Raw genomic sequence first — 27,997 nt, forward strand, 5'->3', positions numbered from 1 at the left:
GCCCAAGGAAGGAAAGGAAACCAGCTAGTCCAGGAGAGAAGCACAAGGACTAATTCCATCAAGAAATGCTGACTAAGAAGCTCCAGGTGCCTGTGTCATATTGGGGGAGGTTTTGCATAATCATCACTTTAGAGATGAAAAGGACCTCAGAGGTCAGTCACCTGCTCCAAATCCCTCATGTTAAGACTGACAGAATAGAAGAGTAGGAATGCTGAGGGAGCAGTAAAAGTAAAAAAAGATACTAAGATTTAAAAGCAGAATTTGAACACATATCTTCTAGAGTTTACAACTACTAAAAAATAAAACAAAAAAGGCATTTCTTCAAGCAGTTTATGTTAAAATAGAAGAGAAGAGGAATACAAATAACATAAATGCAAATTAAGGTCAATTCAAATTAATGAGCATTTATCAACTGCCTACTATACATAAGGACCTCAGCTAATTTTTGGAGTGTGGTTCAAAATTAGGAAAAGTTCAATAAACTAATGGAAGGTGTGATGTCAACAAAAACTCCCTAACAATGAGAGCTGTCCAAAAGTGGATAAATGAGTTCCTTTGGGAAGTAAGGAGTCCTTGCTTTCTGGAATATTCAAGCAGAAGCTGAAAGCATGTAATAAGCAGGGAAACCTATTCTGGTCTGGCTTGAATAGTTGTGGATGGTTCAAAAATCCTTTCTAACAGTGGAACCTTATGAGATCTGATGGATTTTTATCTTGCTCCTCCTCCTCCATTAGAGTCTTTTGCTAGATGACATTAATTTTCAAGTCTTTGGAGTCTACTGCCTTCCAAGCTTTGCACGCATACAATAGCACATGCAGAAATCAGACATAAAAAAGAATGGGCTACTGTTGACAGGAGAAACTTCAGGTCCTTAAAGGAATTTCCTAACAACAATCCAGCCCATTGTGACTCTATGCTTCATTTGAACCCTGCCCAGTCCAACCAAATGGACACATTGGTAGGCATCCCCTATAAGCTGTTCATCCAAATTCATGTCACCATCTGGGTAAGAAATATTCCTCATCCAGTTGATCATTCATTAGTGGATGGTCAGGTCAACCTCTGTTAAATGAACATGGAGCTTCTCAAAGAGGCTCCACAGTGTGCTAAGACTGGAAGCCACCAGGATGATATCATCAAGGTAGAGACAAACATGGTGGGCATGAGTAGGCCCAACTGAGAATCAAGAAATTTTTCAAAAAAGATGACAGCCAGATAAAGGTGGGGTAAGTCAAATCAATACATATTGATTAAGTACCTTCTATGGGCCAGTCACGGGCTAAACACTGACTATATCCCCAGAAAGCCAGGTAAAAAAGTCCCGGCTCACAGGAACTCCCAATCTAATAAGAGAGACAACATGTGAACAACCATGTATACATACAAGATATGTACAAAAAAACCTAGGAGTGGTCTCAGAAGGACAATCCCAAGATTAAAGGTGGGGGTGAGATCTTAGCTGAGACCTGAGGTGAGGAGGCTGAGATAAGATGAAAGCTCCAGGGAAGGGGGGAACCAGCCAGGAACATGGCTGGAGGGGAGAGTTGGCCTTTCTATCACATATGCAGAAGGGCAGGAAGACCAGCGTCACTGGAGTGTGGAGTCAGGTGTAAGAAGGCTGGAAAGGAAGGAAGAGAGGGGGATTGACTGCCAACATTGGATTTTATATTGATTCTAGAGGCAAAATGGATATTAGGAGAAGATGGGTTCAATGTATGGTGAGGCTAAGGGATGATGGCAGGAGAGAATACACTGGCATCTGAGAGATATCAGGAAATAAGAGCTGAGCACCCCCAGGAGCTGCAAGAACCAACTGTGGTGAATTTAGGAGAAGAGGAGGATAGGTGAGACTGCCCTAACTGGCTTGTGATTTGTATCTCTACAGGTAAGGTTGACATTAATGATATTAATATTAGTTAATGATTAATTAATGATACCGAATAGAATCAATATTAATGAGGAGGAGATCCAGTGCAAACAGTCCTCAGTTAGCACATCCTGGTATGACCATGGGCCTGGGTTCTCAATAGCAGCAGAGCATCAATTATGTCCTTTCCAAGTAGTCAGTCTTTGAGTGGTGAAGTCTTGTCTGGGGGTGAGACTAGCTAGTACAAAGAGTTGGTTCTCAGGAGAAAAGATAGACTGGTCAGGGCAAGGTGGGGGACTTTGGGTCATAGGTAAAATTCCCAGATCATTTAACTTCAGAGCTCACTTCCTTTTGAACAGCTTCCAAGTGTTGGCTTCTCACATCTATGGCCTTGACACTAACAGAGCTTCGTGTTCATGAACTCTCTTATACTGACAAAAGAAGGAACAATCCAGAGAGATGAGAAGACATCAGTCTTCAGAAAGATTGAGAGATAGGGTAGACAGCAGTTAGTAACCAGGGAGTCCACTGCCAAGGGCAGGGGACACAAACCCAAACAAGTAGGTCAATTCTTGTCCTCAGGGAGCTTCTGTTCTAATGAGAGAGGGCAATGCAGCAGGAAAGGAGAAGGATGCCTGTCTGAAGAACATCTGAGGTAGGAGAGTGGTCCTAGGGAGCACAGGAGGATCCCTGAGTGAGGGTCATCCAGGGCCATGCAAATGCCAAGAGGAGAGAGAGAAGACAAAGAAGGCACTTTAGGAAGTCTTGTTCAGCTTGATTTTGAACTGCTCCCATTGATTGAACCGAAAAGAGCTGGCAACTGTCACAGGTACTTTTCTTCTGAAATTAAGTCCACCATAAATAACCACCAAACTGCTCAAATCACTTTTCAGGCTAATCCATGTTTACCTATCCTCCAGGCCATGGGGGATTGGGCAGGGGTGGGAAGAAGTGCCTCATGTACATTTTTAGGAAGCTGGAAAGGAAAGAGCAATGCAAGAAGGTAGAACTCCAACTCAACACAATTCCATGCAGTTGGTCAAAAACAGGTTCAATAGGTTGTCTTCTATTTGAATCTAATCTCCCGGGGGACAGGGTCTGCTACTGGTATGCTCAGCCCTGAGCACTGTGTCTACCACAGGATAAAAATCCATTCTAAGACCCAGGGACCAAGTCCAAAGAAAGGTCTCCATTTCCTTAGGTAAGAGGATTCAATTAAGTTATCGTGGGTCCTCAAGTTGTCCGAAGGACAGAGAGCTAGCCCAAGAGACAAGAAGACTTTGGGAGAAAGAGAATTCAAATCCAGCCCAACAGTCACGTAAACCTGCGCAAGTCAGTTAAGCTCTGTCTGCCTCAGTTTCCACAACTGTAAAAGGAGGATAATAATACCAACCTCTGGAATGGCTGTAAGGATCAAATGACATGATATTTATAAAGCACTGAGCATGAATGTTCTTATTGATAATATTACTGTGGCTATTAGTGTTTTTGTTATTATTTCTTTTTTGTTAGGTATTTTGCAAGGCAGTGTGGTTAAGTGACTTGCCCAAGGCCACACAGCTAGGTAATTATTAAGTGTCTGAGGTCATATTTGATCTCGGGTACTCCTGACTTCAGGGCCGGTGCTCTATCCACTGCATCACCTAGCCATCCCTATTGCTATTATTTCTGAACTTCTTTATTTTATTCTTGGCTGACTGAGAGACAAAATAGTGGCATAATGAAGAAAGAACTGAATTCCCATGACCTGGTTTTGAATCATTCCTAAAAACAATTGTCTTGTGACCTCAGAGAAATCATTTCCCTTCTTGGGCCTCAGTTTCTTCAGACTGCCAATGTAAAATCTATATTATCCTACTTACTTTCTCAATAAATGCAGAGGACGGGTAGAGCAGAGGGAATTTGGAGTTCAAAGATTATAAAAAAATGCTAAAATGGTTTTCACATATAATTAGGAAAAAAATAAAAACATGATTTTAAAAAAACAAGAGGGTTGGACTCAAAGACCTCTCCAATTCTTTCCAGCTCTCAATTCCTTATCTTTTGGAAAACCAGAATAATAGAAACAAAGTGCAATAGCCAACATTTTATTTTGTTGCCTTTTGCTGTTTGTTTTGTTTTGTTTTTTGCAGCACTATCATCTTCCAGCATATCACCCTCAATTCCCAACAGGCAACAAAGACAAACAGCTAAGTCAAATCAATCAACAGAGCAATCACATGAGATTGTGTGCACAACATTCCCCACAGTAGCCCCCCACTTCCCTACCCAAAGGCAGGCTTCATTAGCTTTCTCCTGGGATCCATGCTAGTGACTCCCTTTCATCATCTAATAAGCTTCCCGCCCAAACACTCTGAAGAGGCACATTTAGGATAGAAGATAAAAAAAAGAGAGAAAACTTCAAAAGGACACAGAGAAATGGATCCCCACCCCCAGACTACTTGAGGACACGGTAATCTGGGTGAGGAGAAGGCTCAAGCGCCAGGGGAACACTTGATGGTCAGGAGGTCTAGTAAACAAACTTTTAGGAAGTTTGGTTTTAGGAAGCCTAGGCTTTGGGTTCAGCTCTGGCAGTACAAGGTAAGGCAACCATATGACCTCTGCTCAGGAATGAGGATTTCAGTGAGATGGAAGGAAGCACATTTAATTTCTCAAATTATAAATCATAACCAGTTAGAGTGGCATAGACTTGGAATCAGGAAGACAGAGGTTTGACTCTGCCCTCAGCCACTTCCTGGCTTGTGGGACTCCCAGAATGTAGTATACTTATCTTCCCTGAATCTTACTTTCCACATCTGTAAAAATGAGAATAATAAGTGTAGGTTCCACTATCAAGTGTGGCCTGGTGAACCATGGAGGGGAAGGAAGATGGATGGATCTTTTGGGAAACCAGGAGAGCAAAAGGCTAGGAATCATGGGCTTGGGACACATGCTGTGTTGGAGGTCGAACTGGCCACAAGCCCAGAAATGCCATGATCCTCGGATGAGCGGATGACAAGGGATATGGGCAGGTATGTTGGAGAGGGAATGCTCTAGGAAGCCTCTCTTGGTCCTGTCACCTCTGAGAATGGGGGATTTGAGGGATCTGAGATCAATACATAGTTCTGTAAAGCAACTGATGCCACCTTTTAATTAAGTTTCACAAGCTTCCTGACTTGAAGAATAGCAGAGTCAATGTCACAAATCCAAGTGACTGCAAAAACCCACAAATATTTTATGGAATGTAAACTGTATTTTGTCTATTCCTACACTGGTTGCAACATGGGGGGCCCAGCTGCGCCAATAAAACTTAAATAGAGGCTCCATGGGTTCCTGGGAAAGAATCATATGGGCTGCCTGAGATGGAGGAAAGTCCTTGGAGTCTGGCAGAAGAGGGGAGAGAACCCAGGCAACTAATCTTCACAACCACCACCTTGGGAGGCAAAGTCATATTACTATTGTGGTCATACAGATGACAAAGGGGCCAAGAAAGGCAGAGACTTACTCAGGGTCACATAGCTAGCATGTGGCTGAGGCAGGGTGCCCATATCAAGTTAGATACAAGTGCCAGTAGGACAGTGTGGTACATGTTGGGGAATACCACAACCAAATAACAGTGGCCTTCATAATAACCCTAAGAATTGGCCTATAAAATCACCTTTTCGTATTACTCCCTTTATAGGAGTAGGGCAGAAGGCTATAGATTTAGTCACACTAATATTCACCTAGTTATATAAAGTTGCTGCCAATTATGATTAACTAAAGTTTCTCCAACAAGTTTATAGTTTTTAATTAATTAATTTAAATTAATTAATCACAGCCATTTTTATTAAGCATCTTGTATGTTCTAAACACTCTATTAAACATTGTAGGGACAAACAAAATTAATGACATAATCTCTCCTAAGTAAGGGACAGCTTCTTTTATCAGGAAACTCCCTTCTGGTGATGCTGCTTGGAACAAGGTCAGCCAGGCTTTTCTGGATAATGGCAGGGATAGTCAAGCTATAAGCCTATCCTTCCAATTTCCATCTCCTAGTCCACACTTTCTGGACCTGATGGACAGAGGTACTGAGGCCATGGGACCCCAAGCTCTCTGGCTTATGCTTATTCTTCTCTTTCACCCAAAAAGCTCCAGTTGTATTTTTCTATTGAAAGTGCTTCCCCGCTAAGACCTCATGGTGTTAGATACATCTTAGATAAAGCAATCTCAGATCAGAACAATCCAAGATCTGAGGGGAGGATTGTAGGAAGAATCCTATTGGCTTTTCTCATTTATTCCTTGGTTCTTTTGCCTATCAATGATTAAATTCCCTAATATGCAAAGTATGGACAAAATTACTTTCCTTCCTATCCTTCTGAGGGTGATTGTGAGGAAAGTCATTTTATAAGATGGAACAACAACAATGAAAATAAATACCTTCCCAGCAACGCTGACAACAATGATGAACAACAGTGTGATCTGGTGGACAGAGTCCACACTCTGACTGACAGAAGGACCCATCCTGGTCACTTAACCTCTCTATGCCCTTGGGGAGTCTCAAAGACTATTAGCTAAAGAATATTTGCTTCTCTTCACTGGAGAGCAAGTTTCTCTTCAAGCATTTCCCAAAGCAGTAAAGTCACTGGATCATCCAAAATAAGAACAATAATCAAGATGAAACAGACCTTGAGAGAAGGTGCCCTGCAGATTTTGTGTTTCCATGCAGAAACCATTAGGGGTCAAACTTCCAGGCATTATTATCCCCATTTCACAAGTGATAAAACTGAGGATTATATGGGTGAAGCAACTCCTCCCTCCCACCTCCAGAAAGTAATCATCATGGGTAGACTTGAACCTAGTTTCCCCCAGATCCCAACTCAAGAACACCTTCCTATCCACCACATTGTCTCTGGAGAAACAAATCTTATAGAAAGATGGCAAAATCCACTTAATAACAATCCATCCGGTTTCAATTGCAGTGCTTTGTCATTCTTACTACCAGGTTTTGGTCAGTCTGTTATTGATGCATCCAATTTATTTATGAATATAGCTGGTGAATATTTCACTCATTTTTGTAAAACAAAAGGAAACCAATATATGGCCAGGTTGTTTCCTAGACTTTTATTTGATTACACTTCAACCTGATGCCTTTTTTTTTCTGAGTTGAAAGTAAAACATATACAGAAGAATGGAGAGTCCTGGAGGGCAGGACTTCGACATTGCCAGCTCTTACACAGAACCTACTTACTAGAGGCTTTGTGAATGAAATTACTTTGAGAAAGAACCCATTATACAGTTTGTTTTTTCTACTCAAAGTAACAACATTCAAAGCCTAAGCATTTGAGCTGTTTCTGGGTCTGACGTCAACAGCAGTCTGAAAAACTAAGCATGAAAATGAAACCGTGGGAATTTATAAGGACAGACAGAAGATGTATGGTGACTGTTGGCTTTATTAAAGAGAGAATCTTCCTCACTCTGATGTCCTCCCCCAATAAAAGACTACAAACAATAACTGCAAGCCCCCAAAGAAAAAGCAAAGACGGTAGGGTATGTACAACATTGCCTCAATCTGATCCAGATCCGCAAAGGGAAGACAACACAAGAAGCAGCTCCCTTTGGTACTTACAGAACTGGAAATTAGATCGGTAATAATGCTATCCCCGTCCCCCTGCCTCCCACCAGCAGCAAAGACTTCCCAAAACATTCCTTTCAAACAGTAAACTGAAACAGCGTCCAAATGTGAGCAGAGAAGAGGACAAAAAGGTCTGCTAGCAACATAAGCCAACACGCCAAGTTTCAAACACAAGCCCATTAAATCAGAAAAGAGAAAATGTTCTAACTGTTGAGATAAACAAGCATCAAGGTCCACTAAACATGAAACACTTAATTTCCCCCCTCCTCAGTGAGTTATGTGTAATGCAAACACATTTCATGAGGTTAGGAGACTCTGGAAAAGGGAATGAAGCAAAGGAAAGCAATAAACTCTAAGTGATATGATCAAATGAGAGAAATCAAGTCTTGCTTTTCTATAAGCCCCTCCCTCCTTCCCTCCCTCCCTTCTTCTCCTATTTCCATTCTCCCTAGCACCTTAGCAGACCACAGCTAATCTCTATATCGGAATCTCCCCAAAAGTTCCTTGGGTCCAAAACCCAACTCATGTACCAGGTGAAAGGAACCGATAGCATCTCAGAGCAATGCCATTGTTCCAGATTCTCCAGGAAATTGCCATCCCAGAACAAGCGGGAGTGCTTTTCCTTTGTACTTACTTATTCTGCATCATATTCATTATAATCCAGTCAGAAGGATAGACGTTCTTGCCAATGAGATTCTTAAACATGATGAATGTTTCCATTAGAAAGTCCTAAAACAAAAGGGAAAAATGTTTGAAAAGAGCCACCATCATCACAGATCCCAAGTGATACCAAATTGCTGACAAAAACTTACTTGATTAATGAACTAGATTTTCAAAGAACCTATCTCTTTTTAACTAAATGAAAAACACAGAGCACACTAATGTAGATATATTTTATAGAAATCCCATATTAATTACACCTTCCTTTTCAAACAATTTCTCTCACATGGAAAGACCTTTTCAGACATGTCTTAAATAAGTAATTGGGAAAATTCTTTGACTCACTGAATCTTGGGAGACAGAAGGGTTCACAAGCATCAGACAATACCCAAAGCCTGTGTCTTTTTCACAATATTGTCAACAGAACTACCCAGCACTGCTGAGAGACTGATGGAAGGAAATGATGAACTCAGCACCCCAGGACGCTGGTCATTCCACTGGATTTCAAACATTTTCAAAGGTCTTACATTTACAAAGAAGCCAATACAACTCTATAGCCTTTAAACTGAAACTATAGTGGGACAAACATAGCATCAAATACTAAAGGATGTTTAATAAAAATAAATGAATTTACAATTTTGACCTGTAACTGTGATAAATCCTGGAAAAGATATAAAGTACAGAGAAGTCCCAGACCCCCAAGTTCATGGAGCTTAGCATGTAGTTGAGGGATAAAACTGTGAACAAGATAATGATAACAGAAAATTAAGGGAATTTTATAGTCATTTTTTTAAAGAGGTTTTTTGACACAATAGGCAGTTTACAAGAAATAACCACTTCCCACCTAGAATAGGGACACTTAACTTAGGCATCTGAACTTGGCTTTTAAAAAACATTTTTGAAAACTGTGTTCAAATAATAGGGTTCTTTTGTATTGTGATCATTTAGAAATTCATAGCCTTCACCAGGGGACACTAATGGGGACACAACAGAAAAGATTATGAGAAGTCCTACACTAGAGAGACTATCCTTCAAGCAAAAAGGCCTCAAAGAACCATGAAGACTGACACAACATGTCATATATTATTTTCTATTTCACTGATCATCAACATAAATGAAATATGGCTGCTTTACCATTGATACCATATTGATACCATATCATAATCCCTTCTTTCATCCCAACTTGGGTGGCCCATTGTAGCCCTCCTTATTTATACTGTGGGGTTATTATATGCAATGCTTCTCTTGGCTTTTCATTCATCACCTTCCATCATTTTATATGTAGTCTTTCCATGTTGTTTTGAGTTCTTCATGCTTGTCTTCTGTTTCTTTATAATATAGCAATATTATACTAGATAAACATGCAATGACACATCCGTCAGTTGGTCAGTCAATCCCCAATGAACTGTTTTTGTTTTCACCTTCTTATTAAAATAATAGCATTATAAGCAATTTGCTTTTTTGGTATCTTCTCTTGCTGTCACTCATTCGTAGGAAAAAAAAATTCTAGTATAGAGATATTGGAGGAAAGGGCACAAACTAATTAATTAATTCTCATGGATAATACAGGATTGTTTTGACATTGCTTGAATCTATTAACAATTGCACCAGGAAAGCATTACTGTGCTCACCTTGCCACAGCTACTTAAGGAATACCTTCAATTTTTTTTTTTAACATAATAGTTGGTTTGGTGGTTGTTTTTAATTGTATTTATTTTTGGTGACTGAATATTTTGCCAAGTGGTTCTTGACAGTTCATTTGTCTCAAAAATGGGTGATAAGCTTTTGGCATTAGTTTACTGAGGAGTAGCTGTGAATTTTGTAGATTACTATGCTAAAGTTTTATCAGGCATATATAAAGCAATTCCCCCTCCTTCCCATAGTCTATAGTTTTTCTTCTGATTTTAGTTGTACTGTTTTGATTTTTTCCAATTTTGTCTTGGAGAAGATAGAGAAATGTCAGCTATATATATAAATTGATGACTTGGATGACTCAACTTAAAGAAAGGTTATAGTAATTCCTGGGGGAGTATTCACAGAGATCTGCACTTGAGTCAGTGCTGTGTCACTTTTGTATCAGTGACTTGGATAAATTCATAGATGATATGCCTAAAATCTGCAGAAAACACAAAGTTGGGAGGGCTAGTGACCATATTGGGAGACAAAGTCAGGATTCAAAAGAATCTTGATGGGCTGGAGTGGTAGGATAACACTGCTAAGGAAATAGAAGTGGAAGAGAAGTCAATGTTGGTGCAATATCAGGAAAAATTTCCTAGTAATGACAACTGTCCCAAAGTGGGCAGAGCTGCCTCAGGAAGCCAGGGCTTCAAGTAGGCACAGACGATTACTTGTTGAGTTGTTCTGCTGGGCATCCCTGGAGTCCAGGGATGGGACAAAATGATCCCTGCAGTCCCTTTCACTTAGATGCCATTTTGTTTTCCTCCTGTTGATTCTGAAAGTTTAAATTTCAGAAAAAGAATAGTGTGATTTGCAGAAATATCATATGGAGACATGCTGAATCATGGGGCAGTTGTTGTTACTTATCTGTTTGTTTAATGATGTGCTGGATGTTTGTCTTCTGGGTCTTTCGATTTCATCTGTGCCAATCTCATGATAATCTTTCAATTTTTCTATCCCTGGTCTTGTGTTTGATATTTCTTGTGAGAGTTCTGTAGGTTTCATTTTCATTACTTCCACTGGCTTTGCCAAACTATATACCCGTTCACTAAAAATTCCCAGCTTCTGCTAAAAATCATCAATTCTCTTTTCAAAATCTCATCAAATAATTCTAATTCTGCACCTCATTTCTTTCCCATTTTCCTCAAGAATAATCCTATCAGTTATACAATAAACGGAAAACTCCAGAATAATAACAACGTACCAGAGTGCTCTTAAATCTGAGTCACTCTCTCCCACCATAAGGATAAAATGATCAAGACTGTCTGAAACTATTAAAGAATATACATGGGGAGACCTCTGTATTTGAAGCAACTCACAACTTGGGACAGCAAATCGAATGGATCTTATACCCTTTGGGGAGTGGTATATACCACATGTCACCAGTTAGGCTCTTAAATTATGCTGGGGCTCTTTGAATTAATTCAGTTCTTTTCTCAAGCTCTCACTGCAGGGACTGGGGTGTCACAGTTAACTTCTGGAGACTTTTCTAGGCATTCTATTATCCTCTCCTATTTCTTCACCATATTGAGAGCTCTTTTGTGTTGACTCATTTCTTCAGTCCCTCTGCAGGCTTGTCAGGGCCACTTTCTTTGCAAGGATTTATTTCCTTTCTCCTGTTTTCTATTATTGTTCTTTTACTCTGCTTGGTGCATTTTTTGTCATTCCAAGATGCTGAAGGGAAGCTGGGCTTAGATCTGCCTTCTTCATCAACAATCTTGCCCAGTCTCTTTAGCTATTCTATTCAGAATGGAGATAATAGGAAATATCGGTTGAAAATGGCCTGCTTTTTCTTTGTTTGTCTCTTTGTTTATTAGATTCTTTAAAAAAAACACGCATAATCAAGAATGGATACTGCATTCTCCCACAGGGTTTCTGTGCTATGGGGCACTGTTCAGTAGGATTACAAATGCCTGACATTCATAAACCATTATACTGTAACTACCTAATTAATTATATCAAGGCTAATAATAGGCAACCAGGTAAGGTAGTAAATAGATCAATGGATATGAGTGAAGAAGATTTAAGATCAAACTTTGCTTCCTTACTAGCTGACCTGCATAAGTCATTGATCTTTACCCTACCTTAATTTCTTTGCCTGTAAATAAGCATAATAAGAGCTCTGTGGTTGTTCTGAGGAGAAAAACATATGTTTTGAGTATTTTTTATGACTATCCTCCATGCTTAGTATGTTCTCTCTCCTATTTTTTCTGATTACTGACCACCTTGGCTTCCTTTAAGTGACAACTAAAATCCTAATTTCTATAGTAAGCCTTCCCTAACCTCACTTAATTCCAGTACTTTCCCTCCATTAATTATTTCTTATTGATGCTGAATAGAGCTTCAGTTGTATATATTTGTTTGCATTTCATTTCCCTCATATGGATTGTGAATTCCTTGAGGATAGGGAATGTCTTTTAGCTATTTTTGTATCTCCAAAGTCCAGCACAAAATAAGTGATTAGTAATTGTTAATGGAATTGAATATGTCTTGTTTTACTGTTGGTTTAAATCCTGCCACCTTCCTTACTAGCATCCAGGAAAAGACGACAAGGGTTCTAGGTATTCCTTCTGTCTGGCAGAGTGGTTCTGAGGTATTCACACATCTCTTTGGCTAACATGAACCAAACTCTGTGGGAGGCTCAGAATACCATGCCCAATTTTCAGGAATCTCAGCTTGCTCACTGACAAATTAAAATGGAAAAGAGAAAAGCAACTTGGCATTGATGGAACATGAGCTGGAGCAGCTAAGTTGAATTTTCTCATTTTCTTAATCTCTTAAATCATAATTAGACAGCAGGGTGGGAAAGCCCACATCAGCACCTAGGAGAGCAGCACTATGGAGAGTGGCGCCTACAAGAGCAGTACCATGGAGAGCAGCATCTCAGTGACTACCACAGGGTGGGCTGGGCTACTGCCAGGAGTCTCTTGCCAATAAAAATGTTCAATCAGAACTGTTGTTGTGAGGTCAAGTCAAATTTGAGGGATGGGCTCCTGAAGCTAGAGTTCAGAGACTTTCCCATTAATGTGTTCATTGCAAATGTCAAAAGGCTTTACATTACAACTAAGTTCATTCTATTATATTTATTCTACTTTTACAACTCAGACAATGGAATTATTCTATGCTATCAGGCCCCCTTTTCTTGACCCAAACACTAGATTTTATCAAAAGCCAGCAAAGACACGTTCTTTAACATAGGTATTTCACTATATCCTTTTTTGAGATTAATCAGGAAAATTTCTTTAGTTTTTCCTATTAAAATTTTATTTGGAATGGAGTTTATGTTCTAACAATCAAGTTGCACTTTTTACTGAATCTCAAAATTCAGTTGTTTTTACTTACATAAAATTGCCAGTGATTTCAGAGGTCATTCTCCAAAGATGAATAATCAACAAACCAGCATTTGCCTGCTGCCTTTTCTAGAATATAGCTCAGGGTCCTTTTAATATATCCAGTTCACATTTTACAACTTTTAAGAAGTTTGATATATTCCTGCTTATTTTCAAGTGTTTTTTTTTTTAGGATTTTTTGCAAGGCAATGGGGTTAAGTGGCTTCCCCAAGGCCACACAGCTAGGTAATTAATAAGTGTCTGAGGTCAAATGTGAACTCAGGTCCTCCTGACTTCAGGGCCAGTGCTCTATCCACTGCACCACCTAGCCACCCCTCAAGTGATATTTAATGTCACATAATACAGTCTTAGAAATTTCAATGGCTCCATTAAATATCAGTTATAGTGATCCAAATACTGTTCTGTGTGTGTACTAACTTCCTGCTGCAGTTTCACCAGTAATGTATAAGCATTTGTCATGAAACTTCAACATATTCAGTGGATGTTGGACATGTCTCCTCCAAAGATGTCAATCTCCTCTCATGGGGAAGAGGGGACTTTGTCTTTGTAAAGGCTAAGTGGCAGAACCTTAGCAAATAGGCCCGATAATGGATTGTGTTTCTGTTCCCTCAATAATAGGATCGAGAGGTTCATTGGTGGGTGAGCTTCAGGATGATGACCTTTTGGATTATGCCAGTTCAAAATATCTTTCTATTGAACTTTAATGTTCTGCATGGTTTGAAGGAGTAGAGATACAACACTATGCACATACATTTAAACAAATGCATGTGAACACATGCATAAACACTCTCACATATCATACACATTATGCACACAGACACATATCACACATACACACACACACACACACAATTCATGGACACATCCAATACAAGAGATTATTCTAACATAGATGACACTAACCACACCATGTGGTTACTCATCCTTTTCCCGAGTATTTTCACTAGTGGGAGAATACAGCAGAGTCACATGAAATGATATAGGGTATAAAAAGAAGAGGGGAAATGGATTAAAAACAAGAAAAATGACGACAACAATAAGAGACAACAAAAACAGACTAAATAAAACATGACACTTTGGCACCATTTTGTGTCTGGGATTTTGCAACCAATGGATTGTTCACTAACCTACAAAAATGGAAGGCACTGTATTCACTCAATTAAAATTCAGATAGTAGCCAGATTTGCCAAAAGAATAATGCAAAAACTTCATTTTGTAAGGGGGTCTGTATTGAGAAGAGATTGGTGTTAAAAACTATATATCAATGATTTAAGATATTAGATGAATAAATGAAAAAAAGAAAAGGGGACTATAGACATTTTTGAACATTGAAGCATTGAGAACATAGTAGATTTAAAAACTTGTGATTTATAATCTAATGTGTTTGGCCTTTAGCTCTTCATATGTTGAGTTCCCAAGATTTTTTTAAAAGCAAATTATTATGTTTAATGGATGTGGACATATTCCAAAAAATTTTACATAGGATCAACTACTATTAAAAAAAAGGTTAAAAATTTCATCAGCATAATTTGATGACATTCAAGACACAAATGTCAGTTGAAAATGGAAATGAAATTGTCTCCCTTTAATTGTTATTCAGGACTGTTCAGAGAAGTGCAACAATTCCCCTGGGAAATCAAGACCATCTAAGTCCTAAATGCCAGATTCTTCCCCTTTGCCATCCATGTGCTCAAAAAAGAGTGCCATTAGACTCCAGTAAATCAGATTGATTTTATTACCATCATTTTGTCTAATCCTTATCATAATAGACTAGGGCTATTCAGGCCAACAATAACTCTCCAAAAGGTACAGGAGAATTTTCTAAGAGGTTGAGGTTTTTTGTGTTTTGTTTTGTTTTTTTTTTTGGTTCTGATTAAGTAACTCTTTTCAGCAAAGGACAAGATATCTAGGGTCTCAAGGATGGAACACAAGGCTCCTCAGTTTGATATTTAAAGCCCTTTACTGTCTGGCTTGACCCTACCTTTCCAGGCCTATTGTTTATCATTCTTTATGACACTCTAGACTTCTGGGAGCCCAACTGGCATTCTGGCTGTTCCTCCTATGGGGGCAACCCCTTCCTCCGGACACATGTCCTAGGATGATTAATAGCTACAGGAAGAGGTTGATGCAAAAGCATTCTTCCAACGTCTCCAAGTTGCTAGGTCTTTTGACCTTGAAGAAACTTTATTCTATAGAAAAGTCAGAGGAGAGAAGAAAGAGATGGAGAAAGTCTAGGTCCAAGTCACTGCTTCCCCCTCGCAAGGAAATGAGTTCAGGGAAGGGTAAAGAAGATTAAACCTGAAGCAGCAGGGATGTGCTAACCCAATGAGAAGAGGCACAACTGGACAGATCAGTAAGACCAGGCCCGAGGAGCGGTCAGATTGAGCAAACAAAGGTGATGAAAGAACCAGAGTCCAATTTACATTTCTTAACCCTGATTCCCTGAAACATTGCTTGGGGAAATCAGCCTTCATTTATCTACTTAGCTTTTTCTTCCTAGCTCCCCCTCTGTCCACAAAGACTAGGACTGGAGTGGGAGGTAGAGGAGAGGGGACAAGCTTTCATTCTCTAGCTGTTATTCATATGGCAGATTTTGGTGATTGGTTTTCATTTTATTTTATAAGAAGTGTCTTGTTTTTATTATATGAATCTAATAAAACTTCAAGAACTATGAACATTTAAGTATTCAGAGACGTTTTAAAGGGAAAATCACTACACAGAATGCTTTATTTTACAGACTGCCAGTGTTTCTGGCTATTTGAATGTGCAATTAAAGTGCACAGACATTTAAGTAATTCTAGTCCAAGGTTCCAGTTAGTGATTAAAGAACTAAAGGGAAAGAAGAGTATCCCAAGGTCCTGAAGATAATGAGCCTTGTCAAAGACCATGACATCAGGGAGGTAAGCCTATGACAAGCACATGAATTGGATTGGAGTGAGAAGTACTGGCCTAGTCCAGCCTCACTTTCTCCTCCAAAGTCATATGGGTACAGTGACTAGCTCAAGGTCACAAAGCTAGTAAGTGTCAGCTATCTGAGGTCAAATTTGAACTCAGATCCTCCTGTCCCCAGGTTTTCTATCAGTCTAAAAAGCTTAGATCTAGGTTACCTTATGCATACACACAGATATATACATATACACAAAGAGAGTTTTTAAAGAGAAAAACATACAAGGCTATTTTATTTGCAGGAGGATGTGGAACAAATCACATTGTAAATGAACCAGGTAAAGGAACACCAAGGGAAAAGAAAGGACAACTCCTTCTTTCAACATAGAGCACCCTTGCAGGATGCTGAGAAGTATCTAGACAATCTCATGGATAAGAGGATGGATTAAGAGCCGAGTCATCTTATCTCCTAGTCCAACCTCCTCTCCAATAAACACTGGCTCCCTATGGTCCTCCTATATTAAATACTCCAAAGTCACATCAAGTATGCCCTATACTGACCCAGTCAGGTGGGTTTAGGAGGAAAAGTCTTGGGCAGAAGGAATCAATCCTTATTCACCAGTCATTCCTTGACTTTGTTTTTCCATATGGCAAAACTCTCTTGCTCATTATGTCCACTGACCTAAATATGCTTCAGAGATCTGTTTGAAGATTAAGCCTGAATGATACAGAAATAAAATAATCCTTCATTAATGTGAGGCTTTCAGAGGGGGAAAAGACAGCAAAGGACCTAAATGGAAATGAGCAGTGAGTCATCAAAGGGATTTGTTCTTTCTGACTCAGTGTAAAACAGATTGGGGGCAGACCAGCATCCTAGGGAATAGTGTATGTGCATACCACATAAGCATGCAGACATGTGCCACACGCTGCTGCTGATTGTTACGGGTTCTGACTTAGGGTTACACTTTTGTTCTTTGGAAAAGATTATGATACCTTACTAAAAAAAAAAAAAGACTGGTAAAAACTACCATTGTATGTAGTACAAATACAAATTAAAAAACAAAGAAAATATTTATATAATAAAAAAGAAACCAATAAATTAAGGAATAAAAATTATCGATTTTTTTAGAAAATTAAAGGAAAATCATATTAAAAGTAAAATAAAATAGAAGCAAGCTAGACTGCCTTATGGATAAAGTTTTGAACTTAAATTTAGGAAAACCTGACATGCAAACCTGTGTAGACACTTTCTGTGTGATGGTGATGATGTATATTACTCATCTGTGTTCTCCTTGGTTCCAAGGACAAGAACTAGACACATTGGGTAGAATGCCACAGGAGAAAAATAAAGGCTCACTATACCTAAAAAGTTGCGGACAATGGGTTATCAGAGAGGAATATGTTGCCACCACTGAAGGTGATGGGTTCCATCTTGAAGACAAATGATTTTAAAAGGAAAGGTCTGATGCTCAATAGATGGGATGGTGTGACTTTGTCAGGTAAAGGTTCAACCAGCGGATTTCTGAGGTTCCTTCCACCTCTAAGACTGTGTAACTTGATAAAAAAAAAAAAGTAATTTCCTGCTCTACAGCAAAGCTACTTCCACAACAGAAATAAATATGCCCCAAATATTTTCTCCCACTGTGACAGGGTCCCCAGATGACAGAATCTAAAGTGTAACTTGTCCAGGTTGAGGTCAGCACCTAACTGAAGACCATGAGGTCAACATGTTGGCTGAATTATTTGCCAAAAGCACTTGCCATATGGTGATGCAATTTCCAGGTCATTAGGGAAGTAGCTATAAATTCCCCTCTATTATGGGACTCCCTAATTAAGCTGTATCATAGTTTTAGTGAGAACGACTAGAGAACAAGAGCAAGAAATGGGGATGAGTTTCAAGCTTTCTAACTAATTAATAATCCAGGGCCATTTAAAACTGAAAACACACTTGGGCTCCTTTCTAAATAAGAAATTCTACTCACAAACTAATTACTATCTCTTTTTGATTATCCCTGGTAGCTTCTCCCAAATTTTAACATACAGAAAGTACAAATCAATGGCAAATCTATTGATAGTTAACACCTACTTGAATTAATTGTTTGATTTGTTTTCACCAACCCTTCTTCTGCCTTACTTTCCCTGCAGCTGAAAGAGAATCACTTTGAAACTCAGTCCTTTCACTGCCTCTCCTCCCAGAAGACTCTAGAGATGCATTCTGAATAAGCAGGTACTTGGAATCCACTTGGTGGACCATGTGATTTCAGCAAGAACTAGGGTTCAGGAACATCTGAGACAGGGGGCACGATAGGAAAAAGTAGGCCCTCTTTAGTTTCCTAGAATAAACTGCTCAGAACAGTTTTACTATTTAGTATGCAACAGATTCTAACACAGCCATATTCAAATGCATATTTTTCCCAAGTTCACTAAAAATGGCATCTTCTTCAGAACTGAGGACTGTTGGTTTGTTTTTATGCTAGCTATCTTGGGACATTTGATCTCTGGAACATAGTAGGGGCCCTATAAATGCCCAATAATCAAACTGAATTCTCTTTATTACCATTTGAATTTTCCTGCCTCTTGACTTTTCGTACTCTGTGATGATGTAGACTATGGAACAGCAGGTCATGGATGAGCAGAAGTGAAGGTGGAACAGTATTTAAATGAGCTGTTTTTATTAACCAAGCCATTATCCAGAGTCATGACCACAATGGGATTCCTTTTGACTCTAGATATTAGCTATATTTTTCAATACCTTGAATCTGGATTTCAATGACCTTGGGAATTATTTCTGGTTTTTGATTTGCTATCCTGCCCTTCTCCAATTTTGTGACTATATATACACTTTTTTTTTTTCTTTTCCAACAAATGCAAAAGCTAAGGTTGTGACTTAAAGAACATATCATAAACCATCGCTCCACCAACCCATCTGGTAGGGTTGAGGGCCAGTAGTGCACTCACCACCACATCAGTTCTCATCTTTCCAAAGGTCTTGATCAGGTGAGCATAGTGATAATCCTCCATCTGTCTTAGAATTGCTGTCATGCTTGCTACAAAGTTGCCCTAGGGAGAAAATACCGAGAGTACAAGATGAGATGAAACCGAAGCTCACCAACAAATCAACAAAGAAAAACAGCAAGCAAGAACCATCCAATTCAAATGTGCCAAGTTCAGCACGAGCTCAGCTCTACTGGGAAAGCGATTTTGAAGCAAGATTATATCCAAAAAGCTTAATACAATTGGAATTCTCTCCACCCCACAACCCCCACTCTATTCTTACAGAATTCAAGGAATGGTTGGTTTGTGATGTAAGTTTGGGTCCCAAGCACACATGAACTTATCAGTTTTAGTTTTACAAATATGTAAGATGTTTTGAAACATGTAAATGAAATAATATTTAAGAAAAAATGTATTAAGCACCTATTATAATTCAATCTTCCTTTCATTCACTACACACACACACACACACACACACACACACACACACACAGAGAATGCTCCTAATACTTGCAGAACAATGAAAGACAAGTAAAACAAAATGAACAAAATGATAAGAGAATTGGTCAGTCAACTAGCATTAAAGAGAAGCCCACTAAGCTTACAGGATCAAGCTTCAAAAATGAATTCTTGGGCTTCAAACTCATTATTCTTTCATTATACTATAGAAAGTTTTAAGGCTGAATCTTATTTATTCTTAGGCAACCAATCGCAGCTCTGGGCTGGAGTAATTGATGACCAAGGACACTCAGTTCCAGTCTTGAATGAGGTTGATAAGACTGATTCAATGCTTTGCTCCCCCCCTCCCCATTCCCTTTACTCTTTTTTGGATTCAATTAAGACTTACAGGCTAGTTGCCACAGAACACAAGTCTTCTTCAAGTCAGAGATATGCTGAAGGCAAGAGTGGGTGGTGTCAGGGAAGAGTCCCAGGACTTAAGAGCCAGAAAATGCAGGACTGAGGCTTCTGGTCTGATATTTAATGAGTGATTACTGATGTTTCCACTCTAGGCGCCGGATTCCTTATCTCTAAAATGAGGATGAAAATACATACCTACACATTTCCCCTCCACCAACTCCCTCCATAGGGTTCCTGGGAAGGAATTGCCTTTACAAACCACAATGTGCTATGAACATCTGAGTTATTTTTATTGTTATGGTCATTGCTGTTGCTATCTTATAAAATGAGAATAAGAATTGAACTCATTTTTCACTTTTTGAAAGACTTGCTATCAGGATAAGCTAGAAGCCTGGGCATGTGTCACATCTCTGTTCTCAGCAGTGAGCTAAAAAATAGAGGCCTTTTATTTCAAAAAATCTACATTTATCCTCTTTAGGCCAATCTAATAACCTTCACTGCTACCTCAAAAATGAGGAATGTTGCAATTCTCCATAAGAAAAAGACTGCTCACTGGGATCTGCACTCATCAGAATGTAAAGAGGGAGGAAATGGATATCTGTCAACCTGGGCAGAGCAGGAAGAAAAGGAGATGAAACAAGAACAGAAAATAGGACCTAGAAAAAAAGAAAAGTTCTGACTAGAGGTTGGCAAGAGTGAAGATGCCGGTCATACTTGGTGTTTTCACAAAGAATCAATGCTGGTCCTCACCAGGGAAAATACTTGAATGTATCAGTTTTGGGAATTGAACCCCACCTCTGGCTTTGTGTTCCTGACCTGCCTAGATAGGGAATGATTTCCTGCATTGTGGGGAGGGTTTCACCAAAATGGAGAATGGAGATATTCAGTGTTTCCAGTATTTGTCAAAGGAGCCCAACTCTAATGTGAAATATTCCAAACCTAATTGTTTCCTCTTCGATTCGATCTTGAAGGATCACTTTTTCCTCTAACTCTCCATTAATAAATAGCAACTTCCAATGCTTCAGTGACTTGTCTTCATAATAGGGAATATTTTTATGCCAGTAAAATATTTAAAATCAGACACTGGTTTAGATACGCTGTCTCAAAACCATGTGCATCTATGTTGCCCTATCATTCCTCAAAGGAGTCAATATGAAATTGGAAAATGGCAATGGCCATGAGATGGGGCTCTGAAATGGAAATGATTTAAGAAGGATGATAACTGCTTAGGTGTAGACTCCAAGTGAATGTTCAGGGTCAAAGCATTAGAATGTGCTGACTAAAGCATCTGCAGCTGAATGTGAACCTTGGAGATAAATAAAAAACATAGATCCTCAAATTAAGCAAACGGGATCCTGACCTGACTCAAAGTCTTTATGCCGGTTATTTGTTAAAATTTAGACAAGTGATCTCCTTTATCAGTAAATGCAAAAATCTTTTACTCCAATAACTATCATGAAATTATGAAATATTTCACCAAGAAAATTAACAGAGAAGGAACCTTAGAAAGCACTTGGCCATATACCCTCATTTTACAGATGAGGGAAACCAAGGAAAGAATCATCTCCAAGAGAGGCAAAATCCTGACTTCCAATTCACTGTCTCAATATGATGTATGTTCAATTGAGTTTCTTCTAGAACTGAGAGCAGTTTGCTGTGGCAAAGACAGTAATGGCCAAAAGACATACACCAAAAATTTGCATAGGAAGAAGTATAAATGGTCAGTGACCAGGTCATCAGCTAGTTATCAAGTATTCATTAAGCCTCCACCGTGTGGCAGGGACTACTTTAAGTACTGGACAATAAAAGGTTATATTTACATAATGCTCTAAGGAAGGCAAGGCAGTTTTACAGTACTATCTCAGAATGTCTATGCTGGCAAGTGGGTACTCTTAGTATCCTCATTTTATAGAAAAGAATAAGACAGAGAATAAGTGACTTGCCCAGGACCATACATCTAGCAAGGATCTCAGGCTGGGGCTTAGATTTGAACTCATTTTTCTCACTCCAGAGCAAACACTATACCCACCCTGCTAAAAGCTGGCCTTTGGAGAAACAAATTTAGAAGTGCTTCTCAAAATAAATGTTCTTGGGGCAGCAAGGTGGCGCAGTGGATAGAGCACTGTCCCTGGAGTCAGAAATACCTGAGTTCAAATCTGGCTTCAGACACTTATACCTAGCTGTGTGACCTTGGGCAAGTCACTTAACCCCACTGCCTTGCCAAAAAAAACCCTAAAAATATAAATAAATGTTCTCCTTTGTAGGTATGGGGGAGACCCCTTCATGGATGCTAAATTTAAAATAAACCTTATTCTCAGGTATGGTCCTCTGGTAGAGGGGAGGTGAAAAGATACAGAGAGAAATTTAGTTAAAATAGAAACAAAATATGTCAATAAAATCTAATAAAATAAAGAAAAATTAAATGTTTTATTTATCTACTAGTTCATTCAAATATTTTTGCCTTGTTACAAATTCCTACATACCTTTCTCCATCCCAATGCTTGCTTGCACTGATCTCTCATCTCTCTCTCTCTCTTTCTCTCTCTCATCAGATTTGCTTAGTTCAGCTCTTTTAGAAATCTATTTGAAGCAACCCATTAGGAAATGGACTTCCCCCCCTTTCCATATATTATTCTTCTGAATAATGATACAGGCGATAATGTATGTAACTACGGCCAAGGTGGAATCAATGGTAACCTTACTAAAATGGTACAGGGCAAGCCCAGAAAAACATTAACTACTCCTGTCAATCGATTGAATATAATCCAAAATTAGAGCCCCATTCAAGGACCTGGACTATCCCGAGTAGTTGGCACACTGCCTCTCTTAAGTGAGAATAAATTTTGAGACCTGTGTCCAAGAAAGTTTCACATGTTTTTCAGGCAACAAAGTGGATTCCGGTAGATGGTGAATTCTAGAGGAACATTTCCATTTCCCATAGGTATCCTCCCTCTGTTTCTCAAGCTATTCTTCCCTTTTAGCAAGCACAAGTTATTACAAGGAGAATCTCATTTGACAGTGACCGAAGGGACAAAAAAAATGCTCAGTATACAAATCTCAGTAGTATTCAGCTTTGCTGCTTATTCGTGGAGGAGTTGGCTCGTGGTGTTTGTGGTTGGTGATATTGTCTCCAGAACACAAATGTTCAGTGTATCCTACATTTGCAAACACCACCAAACCGAGGGAAGTGAAGGAGAAAAGTTGTGGAAAAGGGGCTGTTTGTGGGCTTACAAAAAGAGTGGCTGTAGATAGGCTTCAAATGACTTTAACAAGCATTGAATCCCCAGACTGGTGAACAAGAACAAGAAGCCGTGTGTGTTAAGCTACTAGGTTGATGGGGAATGCTCTCAGGGTTCGGAGAAGTAGGTGCGGAGTAATCAGGGGCCTCAGGAAAATTCCCCCCAACCAATACTTCCACCAAGAGGAGTGAGCCAGGACCTCCATTAAGGATGTAAAAATCAAACAATACATGACTTCCACTTTTAGAAACAATACAGTCTAATAAGAAAGAAAATTCACATAGCACAGAATTTTTACTAGAATTCAAACCTAGAGGGGGTATCAAAGGCATAAGTTTCAACCATCCTCAAATGGGTTACACAACATGTCCTGAAGGAACCCTGCCAAGGCCCTCCTCACCAGCTCACCAGCCATCTCTATCTGATGGGAAACTGATTCTCCTGCTCTGGACTGATCTTGTTAAGGACAAAACTCCATGCAACTTGCCATGCCCCTTTCCCATAGATTACCCACCTCACTCCCTTTTGTGAGCACTGCTTTATGAGTTGGTTTACCCAAATGGAATGGAAACTCCTAGGAGGCAAAGGCTCTCTTTCTTTTTACCTCCAAAATGGCAATAATAAACCCACAATAAATGTGTTCTCTCTCTCTCTCTCTCTCTCTCTCTCTCTCTCTCTCTTTCTCTCTCCTTTCTCTCCCTCCCTCACTCCCTTCTCTCCTTTCTCCGCCCCCCCCCACAAGGGAATTATCTCTACAACAACCTAGACAAGTTGTGATATAGGTTCTGTCTAAAGACATCCAATAGGAGTAACCCATGACTTAAAAATTTTATTTATTTAGGGCAATGGGGTTAAGTGACTTGCTCAAGGTCACACAGCTAGGCAATTATTAAGTGTCTGAAGCCAGATTTGAACTCAAGTACTTCTGACTCCAGGGCCACTGCTCTATCCACTATGCCACTTGGCTACCCGAATCCATGACTTTTTAAGGCTACTCCTTTTACTTTTAGTCTGTTCTCTTTGTTATTCTTTAGTATCTCCGAAGAACCAACAAAATGCACAATATAATATGAGAAAAGGGGCCATACAGCCAGGGTCATAGGAAAATTCCAATGATGCTACTGCTAATAATGAAAATAGCAACAGCAATAATACCATGCATCTCTACATGTTAAGGTTCAGAAAACATTCCCTTGCTGAGATAACTTACAACAGCTTTGTAAGGTGGGTGTGGTGATAGGGCTGGAGAGAATGGAACCTCAGTTGGTCATCTTGTTACATAACTCTTAAACAGGAGGTAATGGGAATGAAGGAGCTGAAAAGGGAGAATACTTTAGATGGGAAATAAATAATAATAAATAAGCATTTCCATATGCCTGCTTGTATCAAGCAAAGGTAAAGCAGCACTTTATAAATCTGATGTTCCTAAGAACCTGGGAGGAGGGAGGTGTTATAATTATTTTAATTTTACATTTGAGGAAACTAAGGCAAACAAGCTAAGAGATTAGCCAAGAATACACAGCTAGTGGGTATCTGAAACTGGATTTAAACTGAGATCTTCCCAAATAGGCCCAGCACCCTATCCACTAGTTTCTTCTCATTTAGTTGCTTAAAATCCTCAAGGCATTTATCTTCAGGATGGAGCCAATGAATGAAGTTTCTTCAGAATCACCAGTACAGTTTTCTGGGGGGGGGGGGGGAACCTCCTGGTGCTCTACACCTAAGACATATCCCTTTTCCAGGAAACAGAGAGTTCTAGAAGGTTTTTGAGGATTGGCAAGCAGGGCATAAGGAGGAATAAATTGGGTCAGGGACAACAATAATGTGGGACTGAGTAAGAGGGATTATAATAACTGAGGAGAGGGAAGGGTCAAAGTTAAAACTATTTGTAGAAAGTTCTCCCAGCTCCAAGGCACTCTGTAAACTAGGTTCACCTAAGTATCTGATCTGGAGGTCTCAGTGGGCCACAAGCTTAATAGGAATTATGATGTGATACATGAAAGGGTATCCAAGAAAGAGGTCAACTTAGGCTGTAGTGAGTAATTAAAACAAAAACAGAAGCAAAAACATAAATTAAGGGAGGAAATGGTGATGTACTGCTCCTGGATAGGTGATGTTGGGAGACCTGAGTTCTAGGTCTGACTTTTGGCAAAGAAAAGAATATGAAAAGATTCATGAGGATAGGGACAGTTATCTGGGTCACCCATGAGGATCCTTTGAAAGGACTTTATTTGGTCTTGAAAAGACTTGGGGGAGGGTTTAAAGGACCCAGAATACAGAGCCAAAGCAATGACTAGAAGCTGCAAAGAGGCAAGTTAGGACTTGGTGTTCCAAATTTCTTCCTGATTGTCAGACCTATCCCGAAGCAGAAGGGCAAATAGGCATCCTTGTAATTTTGTTAAGCCTGTAGCAGAGAGGGCTGCAAGGGAGTTACAGCCCAGACCCAGAGGCTTCTGGAGTCCCTTCTAATGCACAGATTCTGCAAAGTTCTATTAGATGGCATTCTGTCTTGAAGTGAGGTTAGCACAGACCCCAGTATCAGAAAGGCACGAAACTTCAGTTTTCTCCCTGGCCAGATGATGTCTGTTCTGTGATTTTTTTGGGCAGGTCATCAGATCTCTGTGATCCATTCTCCTTCTCAGCAAAGGAGTAATGACCATCATTATGAATGTTCCCAATATTCCCGCCAGATTGATAAAAAGCCCATCAGCCATATTAAGACATAATATAAAAGGAGGAGGTACAAAATACATTACTCCCTTAGTTTTCTCTTCTGATCCCCAAAACCAAAGAAACAATGAACTCTGGCGCTGAATGATAATGACCCAGGCAGGCCCTGGCTTCTGGTGATTCACATCCACAGAGTTGGGCCAATGACTCCCTTTACTCCAGCTGGCGGGCAGGGCAAAATGAACTGACATCAGTCCAGTTCTTAATGCATTCTGCAAACGGATATGAGAGGGAGGACCTCTCTCCAGAGCTCCTAGGACCACCAGGTCATTTGTAACCATGCATGAGCTGCCTCCATGAACAGGCTGTTCCCGATTGAGCAGAACATATTCCCTCCTAACTCCCAACTGTTCCAAAGCTTTCCAGCTTATTCTTAGCAGCATTTCTAAGCTGAGTCCATGCTGGTACACCCTGACAAGGGTGGGTCTTCTCATTCACAGAAGCATAGATTAAAAACCTGAAGGGACATTCAAGTCAATTAAGAGTCCATTTATTAAAGTCTTATTAGTCTGAGCCAGGCACCATGTCAACCATGGAGAGACAAATATTTAAAAAAAAAAAGCTTTCAAAAGCTTGGGGGGAACAACACATAAAAGAAGAGGTGAGGAAGATGGCCAGGCCAGGGAATCAGAATCAGAGTGGAGAGGGCAAGGAAGGATAGATGACCAGGATTCTTTCTCAAAATAGAGGCTTCAGGAGAAAGGGGTTACAGAAACAGAAAGACAAGAAGCACTAGGGAAAGCAGCAGGGTTTGGGCAGGTTTCTGACCTCCAGAGAGATAAGGAAAAAAAACCAGGGTCAAAGGTCTTTGAATACAGCACTCCCATTTTACAGATGAGGAAAATGAGGTAGACGCAGGAAAGTTAAGTGATTTGACCCTGATGCTAAGTAAAAGGTATGCCACCACTATCATATCAACAACTATTTAAAAATTTAGTGTTATAATTATTCCTTTTATAATTAATATATTTAGTTATATAATTTAGTAATTACACATATCATGTCTTTTTTCACACTGCTCTCCCCTCCCCCATGCAATAAACTTGGGAACAGGGGCTATACTGCATTTGGTCTCATAACCCCCATGCAAGGAACATACTAGGTGATTATTCAGTACTCATGGATAGGGCAGGATGGTTGAATCTAAGCAGCATCATTGAGATCCATTGTTGCCATGCTCTAGGTCCACTCAAAGACTGATGAGAATGAGTAAGAGAAGACTCAGAATTGTGGGCACAATCTGGAGAAATGGCCCAGAGATCTCCCCATAGAGCTACTGAGGTTTTACTATCACATGGCCTTAATTGGAGAAATATAAGCCTCCATGATACAGGAACTGAGTAGAAGAAAAGCAGGTTGTAGATGAAGGGACAAGAAGACAGGGAGAGAATGACTCCAGGGAGAAATCCCTCTGCATCTGTGGCAAGGAAGGAGACCTGGAGACAAGCCTTCCTGGGTGCTATGGAACTGAAGCTGGTGGGTGAGCATGGGGAAAACCAACTCACTTTTCTTTTCCATTGGCCTTACAGATTTAATCAAGCAATTCATTAATTAATGGAAGGTCAGTTTCCAATACTTTCTGAATCCATATTTAAATGGCTAAAAAAGGAATTGGGCATGTCATAATTAGAATATTATAATTAATATAATATGATATGATATGATATAATATAATATAATATAATTAAAATATAACTTCACCCTTCCCACAAACACACACACACACACACACACACACACATCAGACCTATGACTTCAATGGTGGGGAAGTTGGTGAAAAAATTTCCATTCCCCATCACCTTTCAAGAATTTATTAAGCACCTATTGGTCACCAAGAACCATGCTTGGCACTAGAGACAGACAAAAAATGAAATAATCTTTACTTTCGAGGATCTTACCTTCTAGCTAGCAAAAAGAAAAGAAAAGAAAGCCATATATGTATAAATGGACATATACAGAATACATACATGAGCTGATAAAGACAGGAAGTAAACCTTGTAAAGCCAGCGCAAGATGTTAAAATGAACAAGAGATGAGGAAGACACACTTTTCAGGCTTGGGGAATGCTTAATGCAAAGGCGTGGAGATGAGAGATGGAGTCCACATATTAGGAAGAGATAAAAAGGTCAGATTGATAGAAACA

At 39.5% G+C, this 27,997-nt stretch overlaps 1 protein-coding gene across 4 annotated transcripts in view; it reads right to left on the bottom strand.

The window, feature by feature from the left end:
• Positions 1–27,997, bottom strand: part of DOCK1 (dedicator of cytokinesis 1) — a 519,930-nt gene that overhangs the window by 177,543 nt on the left and 314,390 nt on the right. For all 4 annotated transcript variants that reach the window (XM_074232174.1, XM_074232173.1, XM_074232175.1 and 1 more), the window contains exons 28-29: positions 18,992–19,093; positions 8,095–8,189 (exon numbers count right to left, since the gene is read on the bottom strand). In XM_074232174.1, coding sequence (XP_074088275.1) covers positions 8,095–8,189; positions 18,992–19,093 — 197 coding nt within the window. The remainder of the gene's footprint in view (positions 1–8,094; positions 8,190–18,991; positions 19,094–27,997) is intronic.

The sequence above is a fragment of the Macrotis lagotis genome, chromosome 4 (genome assembly GCF_037893015.1).
Source record: "Macrotis lagotis isolate mMagLag1 chromosome 4, bilby.v1.9.chrom.fasta, whole genome shotgun sequence".
NCBI lineage: Eukaryota > Metazoa > Chordata > Mammalia > Peramelemorphia > Peramelidae > Macrotis > Macrotis lagotis.